This window comes from Mus caroli, unplaced genomic scaffold (assembly GCF_978045245.1).
Source record: "Mus caroli unplaced genomic scaffold, Mus_caroli_1 scaffold_5, whole genome shotgun sequence".
Classification (NCBI taxonomy): domain Eukaryota; kingdom Metazoa; phylum Chordata; class Mammalia; order Rodentia; family Muridae; genus Mus; species Mus caroli.
This window is the reverse complement of record NW_028227260.1, coordinates 11,343,528-11,368,133: the sequence shown is the minus strand read 5'-3', so window position 1 is coordinate 11,368,133 and position 24,606 is coordinate 11,343,528. Positions and strand designations below refer to the sequence as shown.

At 39.6% G+C, this 24,606-nt stretch overlaps 1 protein-coding gene across 1 annotated transcript in view; it reads right to left on the bottom strand.

Annotated features, from left to right (window-relative positions):
* The window catches only part of Ppef1 (protein phosphatase with EF-hand domain 1), a 130,794-nt gene that overhangs the window by 64,366 nt on the left and 41,822 nt on the right, over positions 1 to 24,606 (bottom strand). The window contains exons 5-6 of the mRNA XM_021153415.2: positions 7,243 to 7,370; positions 4,780 to 4,840 (exon numbers count right to left, since the gene is read on the bottom strand). Of these exons, the coding sequence (XP_021009074.1) occupies positions 4,780 to 4,840; positions 7,243 to 7,370 (189 nt within the window). The remainder of the gene's footprint in view (positions 1 to 4,779; positions 4,841 to 7,242; positions 7,371 to 24,606) is intronic.

Here is a 24,606-nt window from a genome sequence, read left to right as displayed (position 1 = left end):
ATGAACAATGCACTGTATTTGGTTCAAACAGATGCGGCTATTCATGATCTACATAAAATTAAACTGCAGCATTCAATTTTTCATTTGTTAAATACTTCAGAGGATTTTATTTAGCTTTAATTGATTTGTTTTTCTCTTTATGTACAATGTTTCTTATGTGATTTCCGCTCCCCCACCCCCTTATGAACAAAGCAGATAAAATGTAAATGGCAAACCATAAGCAGAAATAACCAAAGGCCTGCCCCCCTCTCATATTTCTGTATAGTAACAGACTTCCTGCATTGGCCATTTAGAAAGGAAATTGAGTAGGGCTGAGACCCACAGTCATTTCTTGCCAAGTTGTCCATGAAACAGCCCCTAGACAGAAACCTAGACAACCCAGGCAGACAAAGATGGGAGAGGCTGTGGTACGCTAGTTGCAAAGTAGCTTGCCTCAATATTCTATCCTAACTTCTTATCTATGCTTTGTGGAATGTGAGTTTTAGCTATTTTCCCTTGCTTTCAATATGAGCTAGGCTCATAACGTATACTACCCTGGACAATGTGGTCCAAGGGCTACCAATCAGCTCCAAGTCCAGGTCTCAAGAGGCCTTCTATGATTGCACACTTTCTGTTTTGGAACTTAGCCATTTCCACTCAGCCCAGGCTGTCCTACTGAAAGGCCAATTACGTGGAGTAGAGCACATCAACCTAGGTAAGGATGTCCTAGATCGGCTAATAGCTGCCAGATCTCTAGACACACAAGAAAACTCCAGCCAAGATTTAAAAGCCTGTCAAATCAACTATGCCAAGATAAAAAATGTTTGGATAATTTGTAGACTTGATAGTGAACAAAACTATTTGAATACCATAAAACCGAGATATTGTAGCTACTTTTCAGTATTACTACAGTAAGAAATAACTGACCAAGGGGACAATACAGTCAAGAAGTAAATTTGTAATTTTTTTTCTAAACTAAGAAATAACATTTAATAATCACATTGAAATATATGCTAAATTTTGGTATATAGGATATATTTTGCTGATAGTTGATAATGCTTTATAAAAAGTAGTACTGAAATATAAAATCTTCATTAAAGGAGGTTAGCAGACATCAGTTCTCCTTTGATTTTAGTCTGATACTTAAGAACAATTTAATTACTCAATTTATGTTAGAAACCAGACATGCAGAGTGTCCTGCTATGCTTTATTGTGGATTCATCATGTAGGCAGTGACGCCTAAATGCTCTACTTAGCTATCCTAATGATCATGCCATCCATTTCAATTGGAACTTATCCTCCTGCAAAGGAAAGCTGAAAGATCAGGCAACTCTTGGGAAAGATAAAGAAGTGATACCCCCACCGACAGGAACTAACCGAGTCAGAAAGCTTCTGCTATAAGATTGTAAGAAAGTCATCATGAAGTACATATGACTAAGAACTGGGAACTAAGGGATCTTGTATTTTAGATTGGATACATATTTATTGCATGACTATCGTGTTCATGGAAAAAGCTTCAGAGCTTTTGAAATGTAACTGACTTTAAAACGAAGATGCTAGCAGAAAAGAGAAAGAAGTTGAATGTATAGGTTTGCATATGCCAAGTCATATGGAGACCCATACACACATGCAGCCCCCCTTCAAATTCTCAGAAGCTTGACAAGTCACTTTCTATCACCTGTACCTTCAGCACAATCCTCTCTTTAGGTTCTGTAACACAATAAAACATGGCTGAAGACATCTCTAATTTAAAACACTATCTTGAATCATATATCTGAGTATACTGGCATGTCTATATTTATTGTTCCCACTGTTTCTTCTACCCCTAGACAACCTTTTCTTCTGTATCTTTTTGCTTTGGATAATTTATCTTCATCCTTCAAAATTCAGCAGGCTTCCAAGTTTGAGTCCCAGATTCTACCTTTTCAATAATGAAATGATGATAATGATGATGAGGAAGAGGAGGTGGTGGACAATGACTACGATGATGATGTCCTGAATGCTCACTATGTACCAGACAATGCTATAAGCAGGTGAGGACTGCTATTTTTTTCATTTTATACATCAAAATGGGGCACAGTATGTAGAGAAATGGGATCCTGTCTCTAAACTGTGTGTGTGCATGTGTGTTGTGGTATGTATACACATATATGCAAGTGTACAAGTGCACGTGGAGACCAAAAGTCAACATTGGGTGTCTCCTTCAATTGCTTTCTATGTCACTTTTTGAAACAGGGTCTCTGATTGAACCTAGAGGTCACTGATTTCCCAAGGCTAGCTAGCTAAAAGCCCCATGGGTTCTCTTGTCTTTGCCCCTTCAGCACTGGAATTACAAACATACATCACTGTGCCCAGATTTCTCTGTGAATGCTGAAGAGCCAAGCTCAGGTCATTATGCTTATATAGCAAGGGCTATATAAGTGAGCCATTGACCTAGCCCCCCAAACTCTTTTTGTCTCAATCTATTAATTTATATCCCAATTGCAGTTTCCCCTCCCTCCTTTCCTCCAGGTCTCTCTCCCCATCTCACCTCCCCCAAACTCTCAGCCATTCCATCCTCCATTTCTCTTCAGAAAAGGGCAGGCCTCCCATGGATATCAAGCAAACATGGCATGCCAAGTTGCAGTAAGACTAGGCACCTCCTCTCTTATTAAGGCTACACTACACAATTCAGTAGGAGGAGAGTAGCTCCCAAACTCTTAGCCATTGTGATTTTTACTCTCTATAAAAATGCATCTATGTTATTTATATACTCTTAACTGACATAATGGGGAAACTCAACTCGGGGAGGCATGAATGAAAAACTATCCACAACAATGAAAACAGTTTGTGTGCTAACCAAAAATTAATTTTCAAAGATCAAGAAAAACATGAAGCTTTTTAAGTTAAGAAAACATTCCATTTTCCTGGTCAGTGCCTTCACCCATGTTGCCATTTCTCTCCTCTCCATTGGCTAATAACAAATTCTGTCAATGCTGCTGATTAAAATTAAAGTCTAATTGTGTAAAGAACAAAATAAAATATTCTTTTAGAATCAATAAGCTTAGTCTAGCCCTTCCTTCCACAGATTTAATGACCCTTATTTCTTAAAACATCTAGCGATAAGTCAATGAAACTATTTCTCTAATTCTTGAAATGCCTGAGGTTACTTTATTTTAATTTTAGTATATGTGCATGAATTTCTGCCTGCATGTATATATTATACTGCATACATGCCTGGTGCACACAAAGGCAAGAAGAGCTCATTGGATGCCCAGGCACTGGAGTAACAAATGATTGTGAGCTGCCACCTGGGGATTAGAAGATGCTCTTAACTATTGAGCCATCTCTCCAACCTCCTATAGGAAATATTAATCTATATTGAACAATTATCCTTCTATTGGGCTTTTATCAACATAAAAATTAGTAATAGAGATTCTCTTCTAATAACTACTGTGTATCATGTATGAAAACTAAGCTTTAACCTTTCTAATGCACATACTGTCCTTGTGGCCTATAACTAATAAACAAGAATTCAATGAATATAAGCAATATATAAGGATTTGTGCAACATTTATTTGGAGTTAATCCAAAGTTGTTTCTCTTTAATTAAATGCTGATTTAGCAAATCCCATTCAGATAAGAAAAACAAAAGCAAGTTGAACTGATGTCGTTAGTTGCTTGTTCGATGTTATGCAGACAAGAAAGGTAAGCATCCATTTCAAACTTACTTTTTACACTCCATATTTTATTCCCCGCCCCTCCAGATCCACCCTCCGACTGTTCCACATCCCATACTTCCTCCCCATCCCCCTGTCTCCACCTGGATGTCCCCACTCCCTACCCCACCTGACCTCTAAACTCCCTGGGCCTCCAGTCTCTTGAGGGTTAGGTGCATCATCTCTGAATGAACACAGACCCGGAAGTCCTCTACTGTATGTGTGTTGGGGGCCTCATATCAGCTGATGTATGCTGTCTGTTTGGTGATCCAGTGTCTGAGAGATCTCGGGGGTCCAGATTAATTGAGACTGCTGGTCCTTGTAGGATCAGGTCCTACAGGATCGCCCTTTCTCCTCAGCTTCTTTCAAGCCTTCTCTAATTCTACCACAGGGGTCAGCTGCTTCTGTCCATTGGTTGGGTGCATTTATCTGAATCTGACCTCTTTCAGCTGCTTGTTGGGTCTTTCAGAGGGCAGTCATGCTAGGTCTCTTTTTGTGAGCACTCCATAGCCTCAGTGATAGTGTCAGGCCTTGGGACCTCCCCTTGAGCTGGATCCCACTTTGGGCCTGTAGCTGAACATTGTAAGCATCTTTTAACCGCATAGCATTTCCCATTTTCATTTACATTTCTTAATGGAGGCAATTCAATGACTAACAATTGCTTTTCAAAAGCCTATACTTTAGAAGTGGAATGAATGTTTGGCGGTTAAGAGTACATATTATCCTTGCAGAGGACCTGCGTTCAGTTCCCAGGACGCATATTGCAGTGCTCGTAACCTCCTGCAACTCCAGCTCCAGGGAATCCAATGTCCCTTTTTGACCTCTGTAGACTCTGTACTCACCTGCATACCCTCACACATATACAGAGTATGGGTGGATGGAGGAGCACTCTCATATATAGGCAAAAGGGAGGGGGAGGGCAAATGTAGGATTGGGAGGTTTGTGGAGGGGTAACCATGAAGTGGGATATCATGGAAGGGGGTTGATGGACGGGTAACCGGGAAGTGGGATATCATTTGAGATGTAAGCAAATGGAATGATTAACATATATAGATAGATATAGATATATGACCTTAAAAGGGCAAACTTTCTTCCTACTTACCTGAATCTTCATTATTTGTCTTTGTATAGTTTTCCAACATGAACGAAAAGAAGCTGGATAGCTGTACAAGATAAAATTATATAAATCATTAATAAAGAGAAAGGAGCCACTACAGCAAATAGCAGAGTTCTACTGAAGTCCTTTACTCTCCTGCTGTATTCCTCTTCCTGCTACAGCACATGCCAAGAGTCACAGATGGGCAACACCACACAGAGATGCAGAGGAAATTATATATGCATTCTTCCCTGGGAAGCTGCCCAACCACAACGAACTGAAGCAAGCACATAACCACACAGCTTTCTACCTCCTTGCCGTGTATGGGACAAGCTATGATGAATTTCACATTTTAAGCACTTCTCCTGGGATCAGGCTGAAGTTAAACTTGTCCAGAAAGAATAGTTTTTTTCCTGGCTTCTTTGATGGTCCTGTCTTGCTTTCTTTACTTCCTTAAAGGTTATTCCAGAAAATAATCCGTCAATCTCAGTAAGTAGCTGTCTCAACCAGACTCCATTTCAAGGAGTCCACTTTAAGGCAATTACAAAGTTTTGTTCATTATCCTCTCCTTTTTATCTATTTGCTGGCATAATAAATACGGTTTAAAGTGATAGCCTACATGGGGTTGGAGAGATTGCTCAGTGGCTAAGTGCACTTGCTGTTTTCCCAGAGAAACATGGTTTGATTCCCAGCACACACATAGCAGTTTACAAAATATGTGTAAGTCCAATCTCAGGGGATTCAATTCCTTTTGTCCTCCATGGGTACCCAATACACATGGTGAACAAACATACATGAAGGTAAAACACCTATGCACACAAAAATAAATAAATACTTTTTCAAGGCTTCTAATCAGAGCAAAGAGAACACTGAATCTTTTTGTTGTGGTGGTTGGTGGTAGCGAGAGGTTTTGACTTTTGTTTTTGTTTTTGTTTTGCTTTGTTCTTGTTGGTTGGTTCGGTTTGTTTGATTTGTTTTGTTTTGTTGAGACAGGGTCTTACTGTGCAGCCCTAGATGTTGTGGAACTCACTATGTAGACCAGATTGGCCTCAGACTCGGAGATCCTCCTGTCTCTGCCTCCTGAGTACTTAGGTTTAAGCCATGTACCATCAGGCCTGGCCTAACCTCTATTATTTTAGTGGCTACCAAGAAGAGGTTTGCCAATTTAACTTTTCTTTTGAGTTTGGTTTAATTATTTTTAAAGACCATAGTCTGACACTTAAATATGGTTCTTAATACTTTAAACCATATTAAAGGAATATAAAAAGTCTCTCGTAGTACCCCTGTCCACTCATAAATGCCACCATGTCCCTGCCCGTAGCCACTTTGCAGAGTTGGCTGTGTTTCTTTTTCCAGAGTTTGTATGCATGCTTCATTTTCTTCTACATACTGGGATTAAACTCTAGGTGAGTTGTTCTTTCATTATTGAAGAACTTTCTAAGTTCATTTTATGGTTAAAAGGTACCCATTTTTATCAGTGAGTATTAAAGCTGCAGTTATGAATTTTGTGTGCTGTAAGCTTTATAAAGGACTTCCACATTCACAGATTTTCTTTTAGAACTTTCATCAGCTTGTTCCCAGGAAAATCTGTCTTTTTTAAGGCCTAAAAGTAGCCCATCTGAAAGGGTTTGGAGATAGCTTTGTTGGCAAAGTGCTTGCCATGAGAACCTGAATATGATCCCAGGAACCTATGTAAAAAGTCAGACAGGGCAGCATCTACTTATTATATTGCCAGAGTTGGAGAGGCAGAGACGAGAAGGTGCCCAGCAATCATTTCCTAATAGCCTAGCTTAGTTGGGGAGTTTTAGATCTCAAGGAAACATCCTATCTCAGAAAAACACAGGTGAACATCTCTTAAGGAATAACACCCATTCTACACACATACACAGGTATGTGCACACACTCCTATACCCACACACACAAGAACATATGCAAACAACTATTTTTTTCGGAGCTGAGGATATGGCTCAGTGGTATAGTGTTTACCTAACATGTACCAGGTTCTGGGTTCCACCCTCCCACTTGCATTTTTTTAAAAAAAATTTTTTCCATTCATAAAGTAATGACTTCATTTACCATTAGGGAATATGCTCAAAAAAATTTTAAAAAGACTATTTTTATTAGTTAGACATCTGGCATTGCTCTAAAAATGTGAACTTGAAAGCTGAAAAACATCTTCCCAAATCACAATCTCTCAATAGCTAGTTCTAAAACAATGTCATTACAGCCTTGGGGAAAGCATTTCATGAAGGTTCTGCTTCAAAGAGACCCATAGTTTCATTCTTTTAAAACAAGAAGAGGAGAGGGAGGGAGGGAGGGAGGTAGGGAGGGAGGGAGGGAGGGAGGGAGGGAGGGAAAGAAAGAGGAGGGGGGAGAGGGAGGGAGGGAGGGAGGGAGGGAGGGAGGGAGGGAGGGAGGGAGGGAGGTAGGGAGGGAGGAAAAGAGATAGATGCTTTTTGCCAAACAGACCTGCATTTGACCTTGCTCGTCAGAATATTCAATAGACTGGAAGATGGCGAGGGCATAATGTTGTCTGGCCCTCAGTCGAGCTCTGTACCGCCGGTACCAATTTTGGATGACTAATGCGGCTTTTATCACTGCAGACCCACAGGATATGAAAGGCAGAAAAACACAATTACATACAGCTTTGGGGGAAGCAGGTGCTTTAACAAGAAAACAAACATTTTTCTTTTTAGTCCTACAAAATAGGAAAATTATAAACAATGAGATTGACCTTTATGCTTTTTATAAAATGTTCTTAAGTCTCAAACACTCAGAGAGCTCAGAGAGCAATGATGTCATAGTCATTAAGGGTAGACGTTTCAAAGTAAGATTGCCTGAACTTGGTGCTGCCTGGCTGTCAGTCACTAGGAAAAGGAGTGCAGACTTGAAGTGAATGGAGTAACTTGTCACCCTTAGAAGCAATGGATTAAATAAACCCTTGGAAATATGGGTGTGCTGGCTGATACAAACCTAGATATATATGAGAATAGGGAAACTTAACTGAAAAAAATGCCTCTATAAGATTGGCTTCTATAGAGTATTAACTTGATTAATGATTAATGTGGGACAGCAAAGCCAATTGTGAGTGGTGTCATCTTGGGAAAAGTAGTCCTAGATGGTATAAGAAAGCAAACTGAATAAGCCAGGAGAAGCAAGCCATTAAGCAGTACTACTCCATGGTCTCTCCATCAGTTCCTAACTCCAAGTTCAATCGCAGTTTCCCCAGGAGTTCTTCTAGTCCCCAAGCATAGAGGTACTGTTCAACAAGGTTAACCAAGTACTTAGAGGATCCCTACAGTTCTCCAACACCATGAAGCTAAGAGAGATCAGAGTTAATTATAATAATGAAACTTATGCTCACTTGGCCAGTAAGTGGAAATGGACAGTGAAAACTGGAGCACAGACATGACTTTGAGGCCCAAGCTTTGTATCTCCAAAGAGATGTTGATCTATTGCTATTTTTCAGTTTCCCCATTTACACAATGATATAATGAAAGAAAGATCACTGAACTTTCATCTACTCAGTATTTACAATGTGAATAATAGATAACCAAGCCAATTTCTAATCAATAATAGACCGGTCTACTTTAACACTTTCAGTGTCCACAAATATCATTTCCATGATATATGTAAAGAAACTGAATTCAGAGCAGCAAGTATGTTGTTCAAAATTACCTAGCATAGATAGTTCTGACTCCAAACCCTGAGTATTGTTTCCTAGGGCCAGTTACTTCGTTCCCTATTCCATTTAGCCCTTTCCTTCCTTTGAACTACTATTTACTAAATACCTAGTATAGTTTGGCAGTAACTGGACACTATATCTACCATCCTTTCCATTCTTTCCCAAATGCAAGGCACAATGAGAGCTAACATCCTTCTGTGTCTGCTTAGACTCCGTGCAGGACATGGTTGAAATCCTAACACACATGGAGGAGTCACTGCTTTCTCCGGTGAAAGTATGAAGCCAGCTATGAGTCAAATATTCCACAGGTATAAAATATCTCACTATGCTCTCTCTTGTGAGGCTATGCCAATGCCTGGCAAATACAGACGTGGATGCTCATAGTCATCCATTGGATGTTACACAGGGCCCCCAATGGAGGAGCTAGAGAAAGTACCCAAGGAGCTGAAGAGGTCTGCAACCCTATAGGTGGAACAACAATATAAACTAACCATTACCCCTCAGAGCTCGTATCTCTAGCTGCATATGTAGCAGAGGATGGCCTAATCGGCCATTATTGGGAGGAAAGGCCCTTGGTCTTGCGAAGATTATATGCCCCAGTACAGGGGAATGCCAGGGCTAGGAAGTGGGAGTGGGTGTGGATGGGTTGGGGAACAGGGTGTGGGGGTATAGGGGACTTTGGGGATAGCATTTGAAATGTAAATGAAGAAAATATATAATAAAAAATGCCTTAATAAAAAAAAGATATCTCGCTATGAATGACTGATCAGAGAGACTCCACAGGACCCCAAAATAATACAGCCTATTAATATTACTTGTGTTTATCCACCAGAATTAGATGATAAGACACCATTTCTGAAGATTCCCATGTGCTTTTGCTACACCATTCACAGATTTCAGTTGGTAAATCCAACTGGAAGCTTCCTCCCTGCTGTCTAGCTATCTTAGTGCCAGAGGCACTGTGTAGACCTTGACAGGGAAAAAAGTCATCCACAGCTTACTAGCTGTGAACTCTGAAGGCCACAATGCATTGTGCTAGGCAGATATGCTCACTGGTTCAAGAATGTCATGGCTGGTATGGAGGTAACTAAGAAGTTTCGGGTTTGATTTGAGGACTACTCCAAAGGAGGAAGACCATGTCTGGTACTCTAAACCATAGCTGAGGAGGTCATAGGCCTCAGGATGAAACTTACTACTATTCTTTGGCAAAATGGACACAATGTCAAACTGCCATCTAAATATTTGTGCTTATGCACATAGACTGATGCTGCCTTCACTCTGGGCCAGAGAAGTTCCTGTGTGCAGTGGGAAATGATTGATGCAAAGACTCATAACTAAGCGAAGTCTTGCTAAAAAAATGACTTTGAAAAGATATTTTAAAGTTTATATGTATGAGTATTTTGAAAACATGGATGTATGTGCACCAGGTACATGTCTAGTACCCACAGAATTTCAGAAGAGGGGTCTTGGAACCCTGAAACTGGAGTTATGGGTTGTTGTGGGCCACCATATCAGTGCTTGGAATCAAACCTGGGTCCTATGCGAAAACAACAGGTGTTCATTACTGCTGAACCATTTCTCCAGGCCTAGACGTGACTTCTGAGTACTCATTCCAAATGGAACATCTACATCACCCCCTCCAGGATGAAGGAAGCATCAAGGAATGAAGAGTAGCAAGCAAGAGCTGGAGGATGGGAAAGGGCATTGTGAATTGCTATCTTTTGGACATGACTGGCTGTTACATCCATGAACTCAAGATCAGTGAGGACTACCTGCTCCTGACTGGCTCATTGACACTCTTCCATGTATGGAACAGGAGTCCATGGGGACCCATCCCTCCATGAGGAGCTATAAGGAGTTAAAGATTGCTATGGGAGGTGGGAGACATATTCCTCAGTGGTACAGCCACCGGTAAATTGGCCTCACTCAAGTACACAGCCTTCAACCCATGCTTATACAAACAACCCTAATTAAATGTGTGGCACACCAAAGGACAGAAAAGTAGGAAAGGGATTTGTTGGGAAGAAGTTCAGTGTGGGAGGGTATGAGAAAAAAAAACAGAGGGGAGAATATGATCAAAATATATTTATATGAAATGAGTTATTAAAGAATTTAAAATAGCTAAAACAACAACAAAAAGGAAAGAATGAAAATGAAAAGAAATCCAGCTTATTTGAGATAGGAGGAATGCACCTCAGTTGCCTGTCATGTCTATCATACACAAAGCCCTGTGATGAATCTCCAGTGCTGAAAAAAAAACCCAACAACAACAACAAACAAACAAACAACCCAGGTGTGGTGGTGTGCATCTGTATTCCCAGCACTTAGAAAGCAGAGGCAAAGCAGTGGTCCTTGGCTACAAAACAAGTTAAAGGGCTACCTGAACTGCATGACACCCTAGCTTAACAAAGAAAGACTTGTAGCACAGTTAGCATTTACTCTGAAGACTGCCTACAGATTCCTGTTCTATAATGTTTCTACAGAGGACAGTACCACATAGGATGAGGACAGGGACTATGAGTTGAGAGTACCGCAACATTCTCCATGCTACCTAATGATTTGTGGCTGAGTCCAAATGCCATGTTGGGTTCTATGCACAATGACCATGCACCTATGTTCTAGAATTAAGAGACCTGAGTCTGACTCTGCGTTTCCCCCCTGACAAGCAGGGTGATCCTAAACAATATATCTCTCTATCTCAGTTGCATTATTTGGCAAACTATGGCCAATGACAATTCTTAGGAAGGATTAAATAAAATAAAATCAAGTTTTCTACTTATGATGTCTGGCACAAAGCAAATGTTCCTGATTTGTCTTGCTCACAAACCTCTTACCTAGATTTTTTTTAATTTCATGCAAAATATTAACATAATTATCATCACCAGAGACAAGAATCTATTAAAAAACAAACAAATGGAAACAACTTAGCAATAGAAAATTAGCAATAGAAAAGCCATCCGTGGGTCTTCTTGTGGTGTCCTTGACCCCACTGAATTTTGATCCCTTCCCCCTACCTAGACAGCCTGGTTGGGCGGCAGCAGGAGTGGATGTGTCTAGTCCTGCTGGAATTACATGTCCCAGGGTGGGGTGATACAAGGGAGGCTACCCCCTTATCTGAAAAGGGGAGAGGGAGGGGACTTATAAGGATAGGACTGGGAGGAGAGGAGGGAGGGGCTGTGATCAGGACGCAAAATGAATTTTAAAAAAGAATAATTACATAGGCAAAAAAAGAAAAGGAAAGAAAAGAGGAAAAAAAAGAAAAGAAAAGCCATGTGTACTGGGAGAAAAAAAAAAAAAAAAGGCCAGGTAACTTACTAAACCTATGCTGTTGCTTCCCAAGAGATATATATGGCAGTACCTTTTTTTTCTCCCCCTGCATGGAATTAATGTGATCAGAAAGAGAGACCTTCTTATACATCGAAACAGCAAGACCTAAAGCCTGCTCTTCACCTCCTTGGGATATACTGAAGCCAAAAACCCCTCAGGGTGTCTATCATATTTGGGTTCTACCTTGCTCGAGTTTGGAAGTTTCTGATCCAGAGGAGGGCCATCAGCTGGAGACTGTCACCTTGTAGTGTGTAGGTGGACTCTCAGGCGCAAAGTAGAGGTTTATAGGCCTGCTATTGGTATGCCTTTGTCAGTTCCTTCCCCTCCTGGAGAGGTTTCTGAGGAAGCTGAATGCTCGAAAAGACAACAGTAGGGTATGGAACAAAATCCACTTTATTGGTCAACTGTGACCCAAGTATTCAAAATACAAGTGCAGAATTCTGTCAGGCGCCTGAGTTGGAAGATGCAGCAAGTTGGAAGCTTGAGATCTAAACAGGTCCTATTTCTTCACTCCACCAAGATGAGCCCCCCAGCTCCCCCTGTCAAATGCCCTCCATATGCAGTTATGTTTCCCCATCCTCTTTCCCTCAACCCCCTGTTCCTATCCTCACCTGCACTCAGTCCACCAACAAAATCTATTTCCCCTCCTCAGGGAGATCCATGTGCCCCACCTTGATCCTTCCTTGTTCTTGAGCCTCTCTGGGTCTGTGGACTGTAGCATGGTTGTCCTTTACTTTATAGCTAATATCCACTTACAAGTGAGAACCTACTATGTTTGTCTTTCTGGGTCTGGGCTACATCGTTCATTAATTTATCTTTTTCTTAGTATAACAAAATAAAATACAATTAAGATAAAATAACTATCATATTGAAGTTGGACAAGACAAACCAACAAAAGGCAAAAGAACCCAAGATAAGGCACAAGAACCAGGGACCCATTCTTTCTATGTGTGTTTCTTCTTATGCTGACTGCTAGAGATGTCTCTTCTTGCTTTGGTTTTGTTTTGAAAACAAGAGCTTCCTTGGCAGTTTGTTAAACCAGGACTCTGATATCTGGAATTATAAGGAATTCAATCTCTGCTTTTAAAACTCTGCCGGCAGAGGCCTTTTGAGGAAGCACCAGGATGAGTGAAATGTCAATGTACCTTTAAGGAGCCTGGCAGCCAGTCAGGACCCCACAGAGCACAAGTGGAATAGAGCAGATTAAAAGGAATTCAAGCAAACTGGAAAGAGAATGGATCCTCTGGTGGCAAAGGCTTTAATTGAGAAGGAAAATTATTCCCTCGACTGTTCAAAGCCTGGTAAGAATAGAGTATGGCTAGTCTCTTGGTGGGAACCACAGGTGTCATTATTGTTACTTTGTTTACCTATATTTTATAGCTGCCACCTGCAAGACAATGGGGCTGTTCTAGCCCCACTTCCAACTTCACTTGAGAACCAATATTAGACACCAGCTTTGCGCACATGAGATGGTCAAGAAGCCTATTTCTTGAATGATGCCACTGTTCCTATATCAAATGCCACAGGCAAGGCATGGTGAGTCACACTTAGTCCCAGCACCTCAGGGTCTAGGACAGGAAGATGGCTAGAAGTTCAAGTACAACATGAACTACACAGTTAGTTCTAGGCCACCCTGGGCTGTAGACTGAGCCCTTCCCCTTCACACACACACACACACACACACACACACACACACACACATTCGCAAATAACAAAGAAAGGAATGATATCTTAGGAGTGGATTTCTGTGGAAAGGATGATTTGGCTCCATTCTTCTCTCTTCATGCATAGGCTCTCTCACCACACCATGGTGTCAGACATGTTATGAGGCAGCAAGAAAGCCCTTCTCTAATGTTAATACCTTCATATTAGACTTCCCTATCCCCAGCACTGTGAGAAAGGCCTTTTCGTTATAAATCACACCGTCTGAAGTATTCTGTTATAGCAGCAGAAAATGCACTACAACAGGACAATCAAAGCAGAGTTTATTAGCTCATTTAGACTTGCTCATCCTCAAACTCTGGCTTCCTTGCAGAGCAAGGGATAGTCCTGAAAGGCATGGTTTTACATTTTTAGACTATACTTATTTGTTTGCTGCTGGTGGTAGTGGTATGTGTCTGTGTGTACATATACATGTACACATGTGGCAGTCAGAGGACAATTTACAGGAGTCATTTCTCTCCTGTCACCATTATGGGTACCATAGATCAAACTCAGGTCTTCAAACTGGCAGCAAGCCCTTTATACACGAAGCCATCTTGCCAGTCCCTGAAAGGCATTTTTGAAAGATTTTTGTGAAGAGTGTGTGTGTGTGTGTGTGTGTATGTGTGAAAGAGGGGGGGGGAGAGATTATAGGAGTCTGTGGAAGCTAGAGGCATTAAATCCCTGGAGAGGGAGTTACAGGTAGTTGTGAGCTGCCTTAGGTCTATCTCTCTCTGTCTCTGTCTCTCTTTCACATACACACATATAATATAACACACACACACACACACACACACACACACACATATATATATATATATATATATATATATATATATATATATATATATATATATATATATAATGGAGATATAACTCCATTATATTTCGTTCCAGTCCTCTTCAAAAGTCCTATGTACTCTTGACTACTAAGCCATCATCCCAGCTCCAAACATTTTCTGAACTAAAGCATGAAGCTCAATCCCCAAATGATGATGGGTGTTTTCAAATCATCAGTTTCTTTAAGAGACTATGGAGATGATAATTTCATCCTTGTCAGAAACCTCTGACTTTCCAGTGGGACAAGAGTGAGAATTAGAAGCCATTTATATTACATTTTACTTACGTGTTCACCCACTCACCAACCCTATCTATAAGAGGTTTTGTTTTTTTTTTTTTAAAGAACAAAATAAACATAAGTTCTGAATTTGTAATTAGAATACTTCCATTTTGGTCTTTACTGAACCAGGTGCCAGCTGTGTAACTTCAGGCAAATCAAGTAACCTCTCTGACCATCACTTCTCCTGTGAATACTGACAACTTTGGGTTTATGTGATCTCTAAGATCCACTCCAATTAGAAAATATTCAAGCCATCTGCTTTTTTAGTGACACAGCTGCAGCCAACTTATTATTGCACATAGCAAAGTTGAAAATAACTATTGAAGGACAAACTCTGATGTGGAAAACTCAATGCTCAACCAGAAACTTTTGGGGTGAAAGATGAGACAAATTTTAAAGACTACACAAAATTAAGTCAGACTTGGTACAGATGTAGTTCAGTGAAACAACACTTGTCTAGCATGTTTAAGACCCTGGTTTTTATCCATATCCACTCTTAAATAAAACTAATTAAACAATGAATAAGGAAATTATCCCTGTAGGAAAATATAAGTCAAACCACAAATAACTTTGGTTTTCCCATCAAGGAACTGTGGCCAAAGTTGATGACAACTGTTTCAGGAATATACTTTTTTTCCTAGTATGACTCCACCCCCCAAGTCTTGTCTTATTTTCTTGATTGTTTGGCTTATGTCAGCATCTCCCTGTGAAGTCAAGGAACTTGCAATTCCCACCTCTGCCTCCAAGTGTTGAAATTACAGGACTGTACCACCACTCCCAATTTACCTCTTTAAAAAAAAATGACTGTGGCTGCTAGTCTGTTGACTGGCATGATCAAGGGTGGCAAAAGATGAATGGAGAAGAAAACAAAGACCAGAGGGAGCTGAAATCAACTGACACACGGCAGAGTCTAGGGCATAGAGGTCTCAGTGCAGAAAAGAGGTCAGAGCATGAGATGATAACTACAAAGATTTCCAGGGAAAGCCACGGTGCCAGGAAATAAAAGTAAGCAACTGAGTCTCAGTAGTGGTGGAGGTTGCTGAACTCAGGAAATCAAAGAACTAAGGTGTCACAGAGCGTTGTGGTGATGGGGGATCAGATCCAATAAAGTACACAGGATGGTGAGACTTGGAGAAAATCCTCGATGAATTAGAAGTTGAGGAAAATTTCCCCCACTGAACCATCTCTCCAGCCCAACAGTGAAATATTTTGAAGAGTACAGAATAGTTGTTTATAAAATATCCCTCAAATTTAATTTTTCTGCTATTTCTTCTCTATTTCATCTGGGTTATGTATTTTGCTGGGATAATACAATGTGTCCTTCTCTGGGCAGTTATCAAGAAGCACATGATGGAGCTGGAAAATTGGCTCAGCAGTTAAGAACCCTGCAGTCCTTGGTGCAGAGGAGCTACATAGTTGTAGTCTAGTAACTCACTGTGCTTTACTTCGAGCCAGTGATGTCATTCTATTGTGCACTCTTGTCAAGCCATTTATGTGACTTTAATAAGCTTAGTAACTTTGCTGACTGCACCGGGGCCTATCAGTGACTTATATATTGCATGATGTCTTCAACTTGAGTTTGACATGTAGAATCACCTTTGATTTCATGGCAATTGACAGTCCTAATGGCTCAGCTAATTTGAAACTAACAACTTTGCTGTGTAAAAGGAAAAATGGTGTTGTGTTCAATAAATGTTTGAAAAAAAAAAAAAAGAGCATTTATTGCTTTTGTAGAAGATCGGCATTTAGTTCCCAGAACCTACACAGTGGCTCACAAGCATCCATATCTCCAGTTCCAGGGCATCTGATGTCATCTTCTGACCTCTATAGGCTCTAAGCATATGATTCACATGCATGCATGCATGCACATAAAATATTTATACACATAAAAAAATCTAAAAATGATGGCTGGGCGTGGTGGCGCATGCCTTTAATCCCAGCACTTGGGAGGCAGAGGCAGGCGGATTTCTGAGTTCAGAGCCAGCCTGGTCTACAGAGTGAGTTCCAGAATAGCCAGGGCTATACAGAGAAATCCTGTCTCGGAAAAAAAAATCTAAAAATGTAAAGGTAACAATTAAAAAAAAATAAGCACATGATGTTCAGTCTCATTAATGATTATGCTAAGTTGGATAGCTTGGTAATGATGATAGCCACAGGATCAGAAATCCACTACCCAAGAAGTACAGTTTTTGTATCCTTTTAATAAACAATTTGCGCAACATGCTTGAAGACTATGGGGATGGTCTGCCCTACAAAATATCTACTGAGTGTTGCTTACAGCAATTGATTCCATGGTGGTGACAGAACAGTCATGTTGCAACTCATTCTTTCTCTATCTCTATTAGGATTTGGATTTTCAAACACCCCATTGAAAGCCTTATTTTATCCAACAGGGAAATGGCCCAACACAAAGATTACAAACAGCCATCTTATGGAAGTTTACATTACACGTGTAATCCTTGGCTATACCACTAGCTTAGGAAAGATTACTAGCTAGGTAATACCAAAATAAAACAAGATAGCTCAGTAAAACCCTTGGAGCAGGACAAAAGCAGTGTCTCATTTTCTGTAAGAATCATTATTGTGAAGATATCTAAATTGAAATACTATTGTATTCTTAACTATCTAAAAGAACTGTAGCTAGGTGAAGGGATCAACCTCATTTTTAAGTATTTAAAATTTTTCTCTCATAGGAAATATGCCCTATGCAAAACTTCAGTAATGATGTTTAACCTTATTTAGGAAAAAAACTAAATGTCTTGATGCCAATTCTGTTTTGTCTCCCTTGCTATTAATTACTGATCACTTTTGTTCTTCAAAGGTCAAATACAATCAGAATTTTGTCAGTTACACCTGCTAAAAGCCTAATAGAATATGAACCATAATTTTAGAAATGTTCTGATTATGGAAAATAACTGGCAACTGGAGCTTAGGTACTAGCCTTTCTGATATTAATTTGAAATATGTCTCTCTGTAACAGGATTTTCTAATGATTAATAGGATGTAACCAGAAAGATGGCCTAGTAAAAGCTAAAAGCTAGTTTTTTAAAAGTCACTCAGATAGATAATACCACATCATTTTGTTTTCTGCCATCAGAGTCTTTTTTCAAAAATTGATATTTAAATAGCTTCTGTCAGGGTCTGAAAATATTTAGGAATTTAAAAGCAAAGGTGTGCTGATCACACAAAAAGGAGAGGTGGAAATCCATTTAATTGGTATATGAAATTAAAAGGTTGTTGGAATTGAGTTATTATTTTAGTTTGATTTGGAATTTTTATCCATTTTATTCAAATAAGAAATGTGTTTGTATTATCAATCCTACACAAGTCTCAAGGCAAACATATTATCATATCAAAAAGTGATTGAGTCACTATTATTAAGAGGGACTACAATTTCAAACGAAAAAATAAGTGATCTCCTTTTACAAAGAAAAGTTTTAATGGAAATTCTCAACACACTAGGAATTATATAACATGTGATGCAATGAAAAATGAAGGCATAGAAATAAAGTCATAAAGCCACCACAGAGGAGCATGAGGGTGACAAAGTAAGAAGCCTAAGAGGGACCCAGGGAACTTCCAACATTTAAAAGTCGGAAGAAAGTGGAGCCAGTGTGACCAATTCAGACAGAGACATAAAAGGAGCCCTGGAAGAGCGTGTTGTCACTGAAGCCAAGGGCAATAACTGTTTTAAGAAAGGCATGTGCAAAAATGCCATGTTCTGCCAGAAAGTTGAGCAGAATCTGACCAGACATGCTCCTCTGAATTTTGAAGCTATTTAAGAATCTATCAGATCCTTTTTCTTCATCTAGGGCTAATAAAGAAGTAAAAGACAACAATTTAGAAAACAGGGAAATTCTGAATATAAGGTTATCTATTTGTAGATACCTTTGCCTATGTTAAATTTCTTCAATATGATTCAGAATTGTAATTATGAAAGAGAATATCTCTCTCTTTAGGACATTCATGGTGAGGTATATAGAGGTCAACATAATAATGGCTTTGGGTTTTTCTTTTCAAATGGAAAGGAGATTGAAGATGAAAAAAGAGAAAGGATAGCAAACTATGAACAGGTGAAGCTAGCTAGCAGGTATATGGGTATTCACTTTCCTCTACAGTCACATAGAGTTTGGTTTTCAATAACAGAATGAAAGTAACACAAAGTAAAACAAAATTTCATGAGAAAAAAATAAGGGGGCTGGAGCAATGACCTAGTGGGTCTCAGTGTATAATCTGAAGATGTGAGGACCCCAGCAACCAAGTAAAAAGCCAGGATGAGCCATGCTTGCCTGTAATGCCAACACGGTAGGTAGTGAAGACAAGAGGGTGGAGTAGGAAGGCTTGCCAGCTGCCAGATTTAGTGAGAGGGCTTGTTTTAAAAGAATAAGGCAGAAAGATATAAAACAAGGCATGTTCTATGTTCTCCTCCTAGCCTCCATTCATGCAGATGTGTGCACATGTACACACACACCACTCACATACATACATACACACATACATACACACACACACACACATACATACATACATACATACATACATACATACACATACTCACATAAACATAAAAAAAAATTAAAGGACTGGAATGTAACACTCCAAGAGGCTGATGGGTAATAACTAGTAGAACAAGCAGAAAGGGAAAAACAGTGTTCCAACAGCTCTACACAATTCAGCAGACTTCCAGTGAGAGAATTTACAGTGTTTCTTATCTGGAATCTATTTCACTAGGGAGGAAAACCAGAGAGGTGGCAGCTTAGAGTGACTTCTGCTACATTTTCCCCCGTACCAATAAAGACTGCTTAGTAGCAACTGTAACAACAACAACAACAAAAATAACAAGAATAGCAAAAGGTTCTCCAAACTTGGAGAGCATTCATTAGGGAATATGAAAGACAAAAGAAGTAATTTCATAACTCATTTCCATAAGGTCCTAAATTTAAATATACATTTAAAATTGGGAATGAGGGGCTGGGGCACAGAGGCTAGAAGTAACCATAGAGATTCTCTTGAGCAGTTGTGACGAGCTTTGAGAGTTTTAAATAACTAAACTAACTTTAAGTTAAAGAAATATTTTTTTTCTAAATTTATCTTTAAAATGTTATCAAGAATTACAGAAATGTTTGGTTTCCTACTTAGTATTTTTCAGATTTTTAATTTCATGTGTGGTTGTGTGTGTGTGCTCATTATGTGTGTGTGCTCACAAGGACATGTTTGGGTACGTGTACAAATGCACATGCTTTCATGTGGAAGGCAGAAGTCAACAAGTGACTTCCCCAATTGAACTCAGCTTCTGACTGAATCTGGAGCGCACTTATTCAGCAGAATGGCTGCCCAGTAAGTCCCAGCGTTACTTTCTTTCTCGAAGTACTCAGTGCTGAGTTTATAGTAATTTGCCATCGTGTGTGTGTATGTGTGTGTGTGTGTGTGTGTGTGTTTCTGTGTGTGTGCTAGACATTGAACTCAGGTCCTAGGTCCTCATACTGTATTGAACCAACTTCCTAGCTCCCTCCCTAGTTTTTCATATTTTTAAGTAAAAATAGGGAACAAATAGTGTGATAAAAAATAATATCCATTATAGAAATTTTCTGTTATAGCTTAAACACTAAATTTCAAAGCCAAAGAGGTATGGGACTCTTTCTGTCCTTTAGTGTTTAAAGAAATATATTTCTATGTAGTCTCAAGGTCAGAAATAAAAGAAAAGATATTAGTGCTCTCAAAGTAGTCTGAGTAGAACAAAAACAAGCAATAGATTATTAACTGAAACCTATTGATAGAAAATCTTAAGTGAAAAGTGAGTTTCAGCAGAAAATTGTAATGTTTAATATCTATTCATCGCATAAATTTCAATTATCCAAGTTAAAACAACATAGGATACGGGACTTAAACTTTGTGACTGGAATAATAGCTGTGAATCTGTGAGGACCCAAGTTTGATACTCTAGAAAGCTAGGCATAGTGCATGCATATACTTTTAATCCTACAGCAGAAGCCGGAAAAACTAAGCAGATCTTGAGAACTCCCTGCTCACTGTCTGGCCAGCCTAAATTGCTTTGTGAGCTCCAGGTCAGTGAAAGATGTTATCTCAAAAATTATGTGGATGCCATTTGAGAGGAACAACAACCAAAGTTGCCTCTGGCCTCCATATGTAAACACACACATGTACCCAAACACACACACACACACACAAGTGCACACATGCGTGCAGCATTAAACTTTGGACTCTGTTACATCTAGCTCCAATTCAGCCTCTGCTAATAACTAGTATATAATGCTGAATAATTCTTTACTCTAAGTGTCTGTGTCTTTGACTAATCAGACTTTCCTCTAAGAGTGTTAGTGGGAATTAATGACTGCAGTCCTGAATAAATGAGAACTAGGACTTGTATTCTGTTATTTATTACATATCACTAGAAGAAGTAACTAGTAACAATCAAAGTAATAAGACAAATCTAAATGTTATTTCTGTGTATAGATGGTGGCCAACCTACGAGAAGATGGTCTTGATTTTACACAGGCTATTCTTTCTCAAAATTGCACCATAGTCAGAGTATCATGATGGAGTTGAATGATCGATCATGCAAGGAAATTTAAAAAAAAAAAAACACTTAAATAGTCAGACCCTGAGAAATGAGTATTAAGTTTTGGGCATAGCCCTGCCAATTACTAGTTGTATATTCTTGAGTAAATCAGTTTCCCTATCAAAACCTCGCTTTCTATTGTGATGACACTAAGCCTCACACCAAATTAGGAAGATCAAATGTGTGCATGAGAGGGCCTGGCCTAGAAGTAAGCACTACAGAAACAGAAGGTACTTTTATATAAGCAAACTTAAGTAAAGCTAGTATGGGGGCTGGAGATGTAGCTTGGGTGGTAGAGTACATGCCTAGCAGGTACAAAGCCCTGAGTTTGAACCTGGCACTGAGTAAACCAGACTTAGTGGTACATGTCTGTCTGTAATCCCCAACACTCCAGAGGAAAAAAATAGAAGGAGCAAAAAGAATTCAAAGTCATCTTCAGCTATATAGAGAGTTCGAGACCAGCCTAGGATATATGAGAACCTGTCTTAAGAAAACAAAATAAAACAAGAAGGTAATTTCTGTAGGAGGCATAGGCATGGCTGGCAGCAAAACTCCTTTGTAGCAGATATGCATGAGCTCAATGACAAGTATTTGCCACCAGCTGCTTTGGCTATGCAAAGGGGAATAATAAAACTTCACTCAGGAGCAGATCATGGTAGCTCTTGCATAACTCACAACACTCTGGAAGACTGAGGTGGCAGGACTACCATAGAGTTGAGGCCAGCCTGGGCTTACTGTCTTAGGGATTTACTGTTATGAACAGACACCATGACCAAGGACATTTACTTGCGGCTGGCTTACAGGTTCAGAGGTTCAGTCCGATATCATCAAAGTGGGAGCATGGCAGCATCCAGGCAGGCATGGTACAGGAGGAACTGAGAGTTCTACATCTTTATCTGAAGGCTACTAAGAAAATACTGACTTCCATACAGCTAGGATGAGGGTTTTAAAGCCCACAGTGACACACTCCTTCCAACAAGGTCACACCTACTTTAACAAGGCAACACCTCCCTGGGCCAAGCAATTAAAACCACCATGGCAACATAGTGAGACATTGACTTATCCCCCCAAATTAACATAATTTCAGGTTTACTATAAGGAGTAAATAAAATGCACATACAATATGCTGAGCACTTTCTAGAGTATTCAGGTACTAAAAGCTATTATTTTCTATCAAGAGACTTCAAATTATCCCTAGCCCTTGGCACAATAATTTCATATCTAATCACCTGATTGTTGATGTAATCTAAAATAAACAGTTTTTCATGAAGAAAAATTTTTTTTAAATTAAAGATTTATTTATTTATTATATGTAAGTACACTGTAGCTGTCTTCAGACCCTCCAGAAGAGGGAGCCAGATCTCATTACGGATGGTTGTGAGCCACCATGTGGTTGCTGGGATTTGAACTCCAGACCTTCAGAAGAGCAGTCGGGTGCTCTTACCCACTGAGCCATCTCACCAGCCCAGAAAATTTTTTAAATGTTATTTGTAATTAGCATGAAACTGCAATACTAGAAAAAGACTTCAATATATTATAATCTACCTATGAAATGATATATTTAGCAATGGAAAATATCTATAGAACATGTATTAAAAACTTGAGAAATATTTATGTATGCAAACATTTTGTACTGTAAATGAGGCTTCCAAAAAGTAATATGTAAGATGATTACAGTATCTCAAGAAAATATCTGGAGAGTAGATATTCAAGAAAATCTATGTAGAGGAGAATGATGAATATTTGTTAGTTCCATTTGTTTCTATAGCTTTGAAAAGTTCTAAAAAGGAGAACAATTATGGAGATGGGAAGCTGGTTCAGCAGATAGAGTGTTTGCCTCTCTCTAAAGCAGAAGAGTTTGAGTCCCTAGCACTCACAGGAAAAGCTGAGTGTGAAGACAAGGACCTGGAATACCTCGTGCTCAGGAGGTGGAGACAGAGGCATCTCTGAAGTTCACTGGCCAGTCTTGCTGAACTGGTAAGCTACAAGGTCACTTAATACTCTTTCTCAACATGGAAGGTTAAAATAAAAGTGGTCAAAGAAGATACAGAAAATCAATCTCTGGCCTCTATATGCAGTCTCTCTCTCTCTCTCTCTCTCTCTCTCTCTCTCTCTCTCTCTCTCTCTCTCTCTCTCTCTCTCCTTCCCTCCCTCCCTCCCTCCCTCCCTCCGTCCCTCTCTCTTTCACACACCCACACATGCATATATACACACACATACATACATACATACATACATACACACACACAAACACCATTGTATTAGCATTTCAGGTAGTTTATCATATGAAATCTAAACTTTGCCTGACATATTCAGCAAGAGGTAGTGAAAGAATAAAGACAATTCTAAGTAAATAGCCCTGTAATGGTTAGGTGGTGATCTTGACAAAAACTAGAATAATCTGGGAACTGGGCCTCTGCATAGGCCTGTGTGGGATTATCTGCATTGCCTTGGTTGAAGTGGGAAGATCTACCTTAACTCTGGGCAAGAGATCCTGGTCTGTACAGATGAACAAAGAGGGATGGGCAGCACCATGAACCCATCCCTTTGTTTCTTGTCTGCAGATGGTATGTGACCAGCCACAAGCCCCTGTCTCTATGACTTCCCTACCATGATGGATAACCTGGAACTGTGAGCCAAATTAAATCTTTGCTTAAGTTTCTTTGGTCAGAGTATTTTATGTATTAAAGAATTATTTAAGTCTTTAAATTCAATGAAAGTCTTAATATTTGCCTCCTTTCCAGCCTTCCTCCCATACTAGCAACATACCATGGAGATATTACATCTTACTGCAGGCTATGGATTTCCCTGGCTTTCCCCTTTAGACCACCCAATCTTCCTGTCTAGCCCATCTCCATTGCTTTGTTACCTACTGACCCTGAGAAACACTCTATCAGGGACCCCACAGCCACAAAACTTGGCTAAGGCTCAGAGTAGGTAGCAGCAAGCAAAGAACAGGACAGCCATGCAGCAAGGACAAGACCAGATATCTACACCAAGGAACACTTCAAATATCATAACCCCAGATGCCTAGATCCCAGCACAAGACCACGGACTTGAATGACCAAGCCATTGTGCCTCTTCCAGAAGCCAGCAACACTATTGCAATAGGCCCTGAGAAAAGCAATTTAGCTGAAGCGTAAGACAAGGACTTCAAAATAACATATTCACACCTTAAAGATGATTTGAATAACCACCTTCGTGAAAACACAAACAATTGAATAAAATGATAAAAACATTTCAAGTCATAAAAGTAGGATTTAACAAAGTAATAGAATCACTAAAGAAAACTCAAAACTAAAATGCCAATAGATTATAAGACTTGAAGATGAGTTAGAAGAAATAGTACCTCAGTGTAAGACAATATTAAATCTAAAAGAAAAGAAAACAGTGGGAGGGGGAAACTTTCAGGAAATCTAG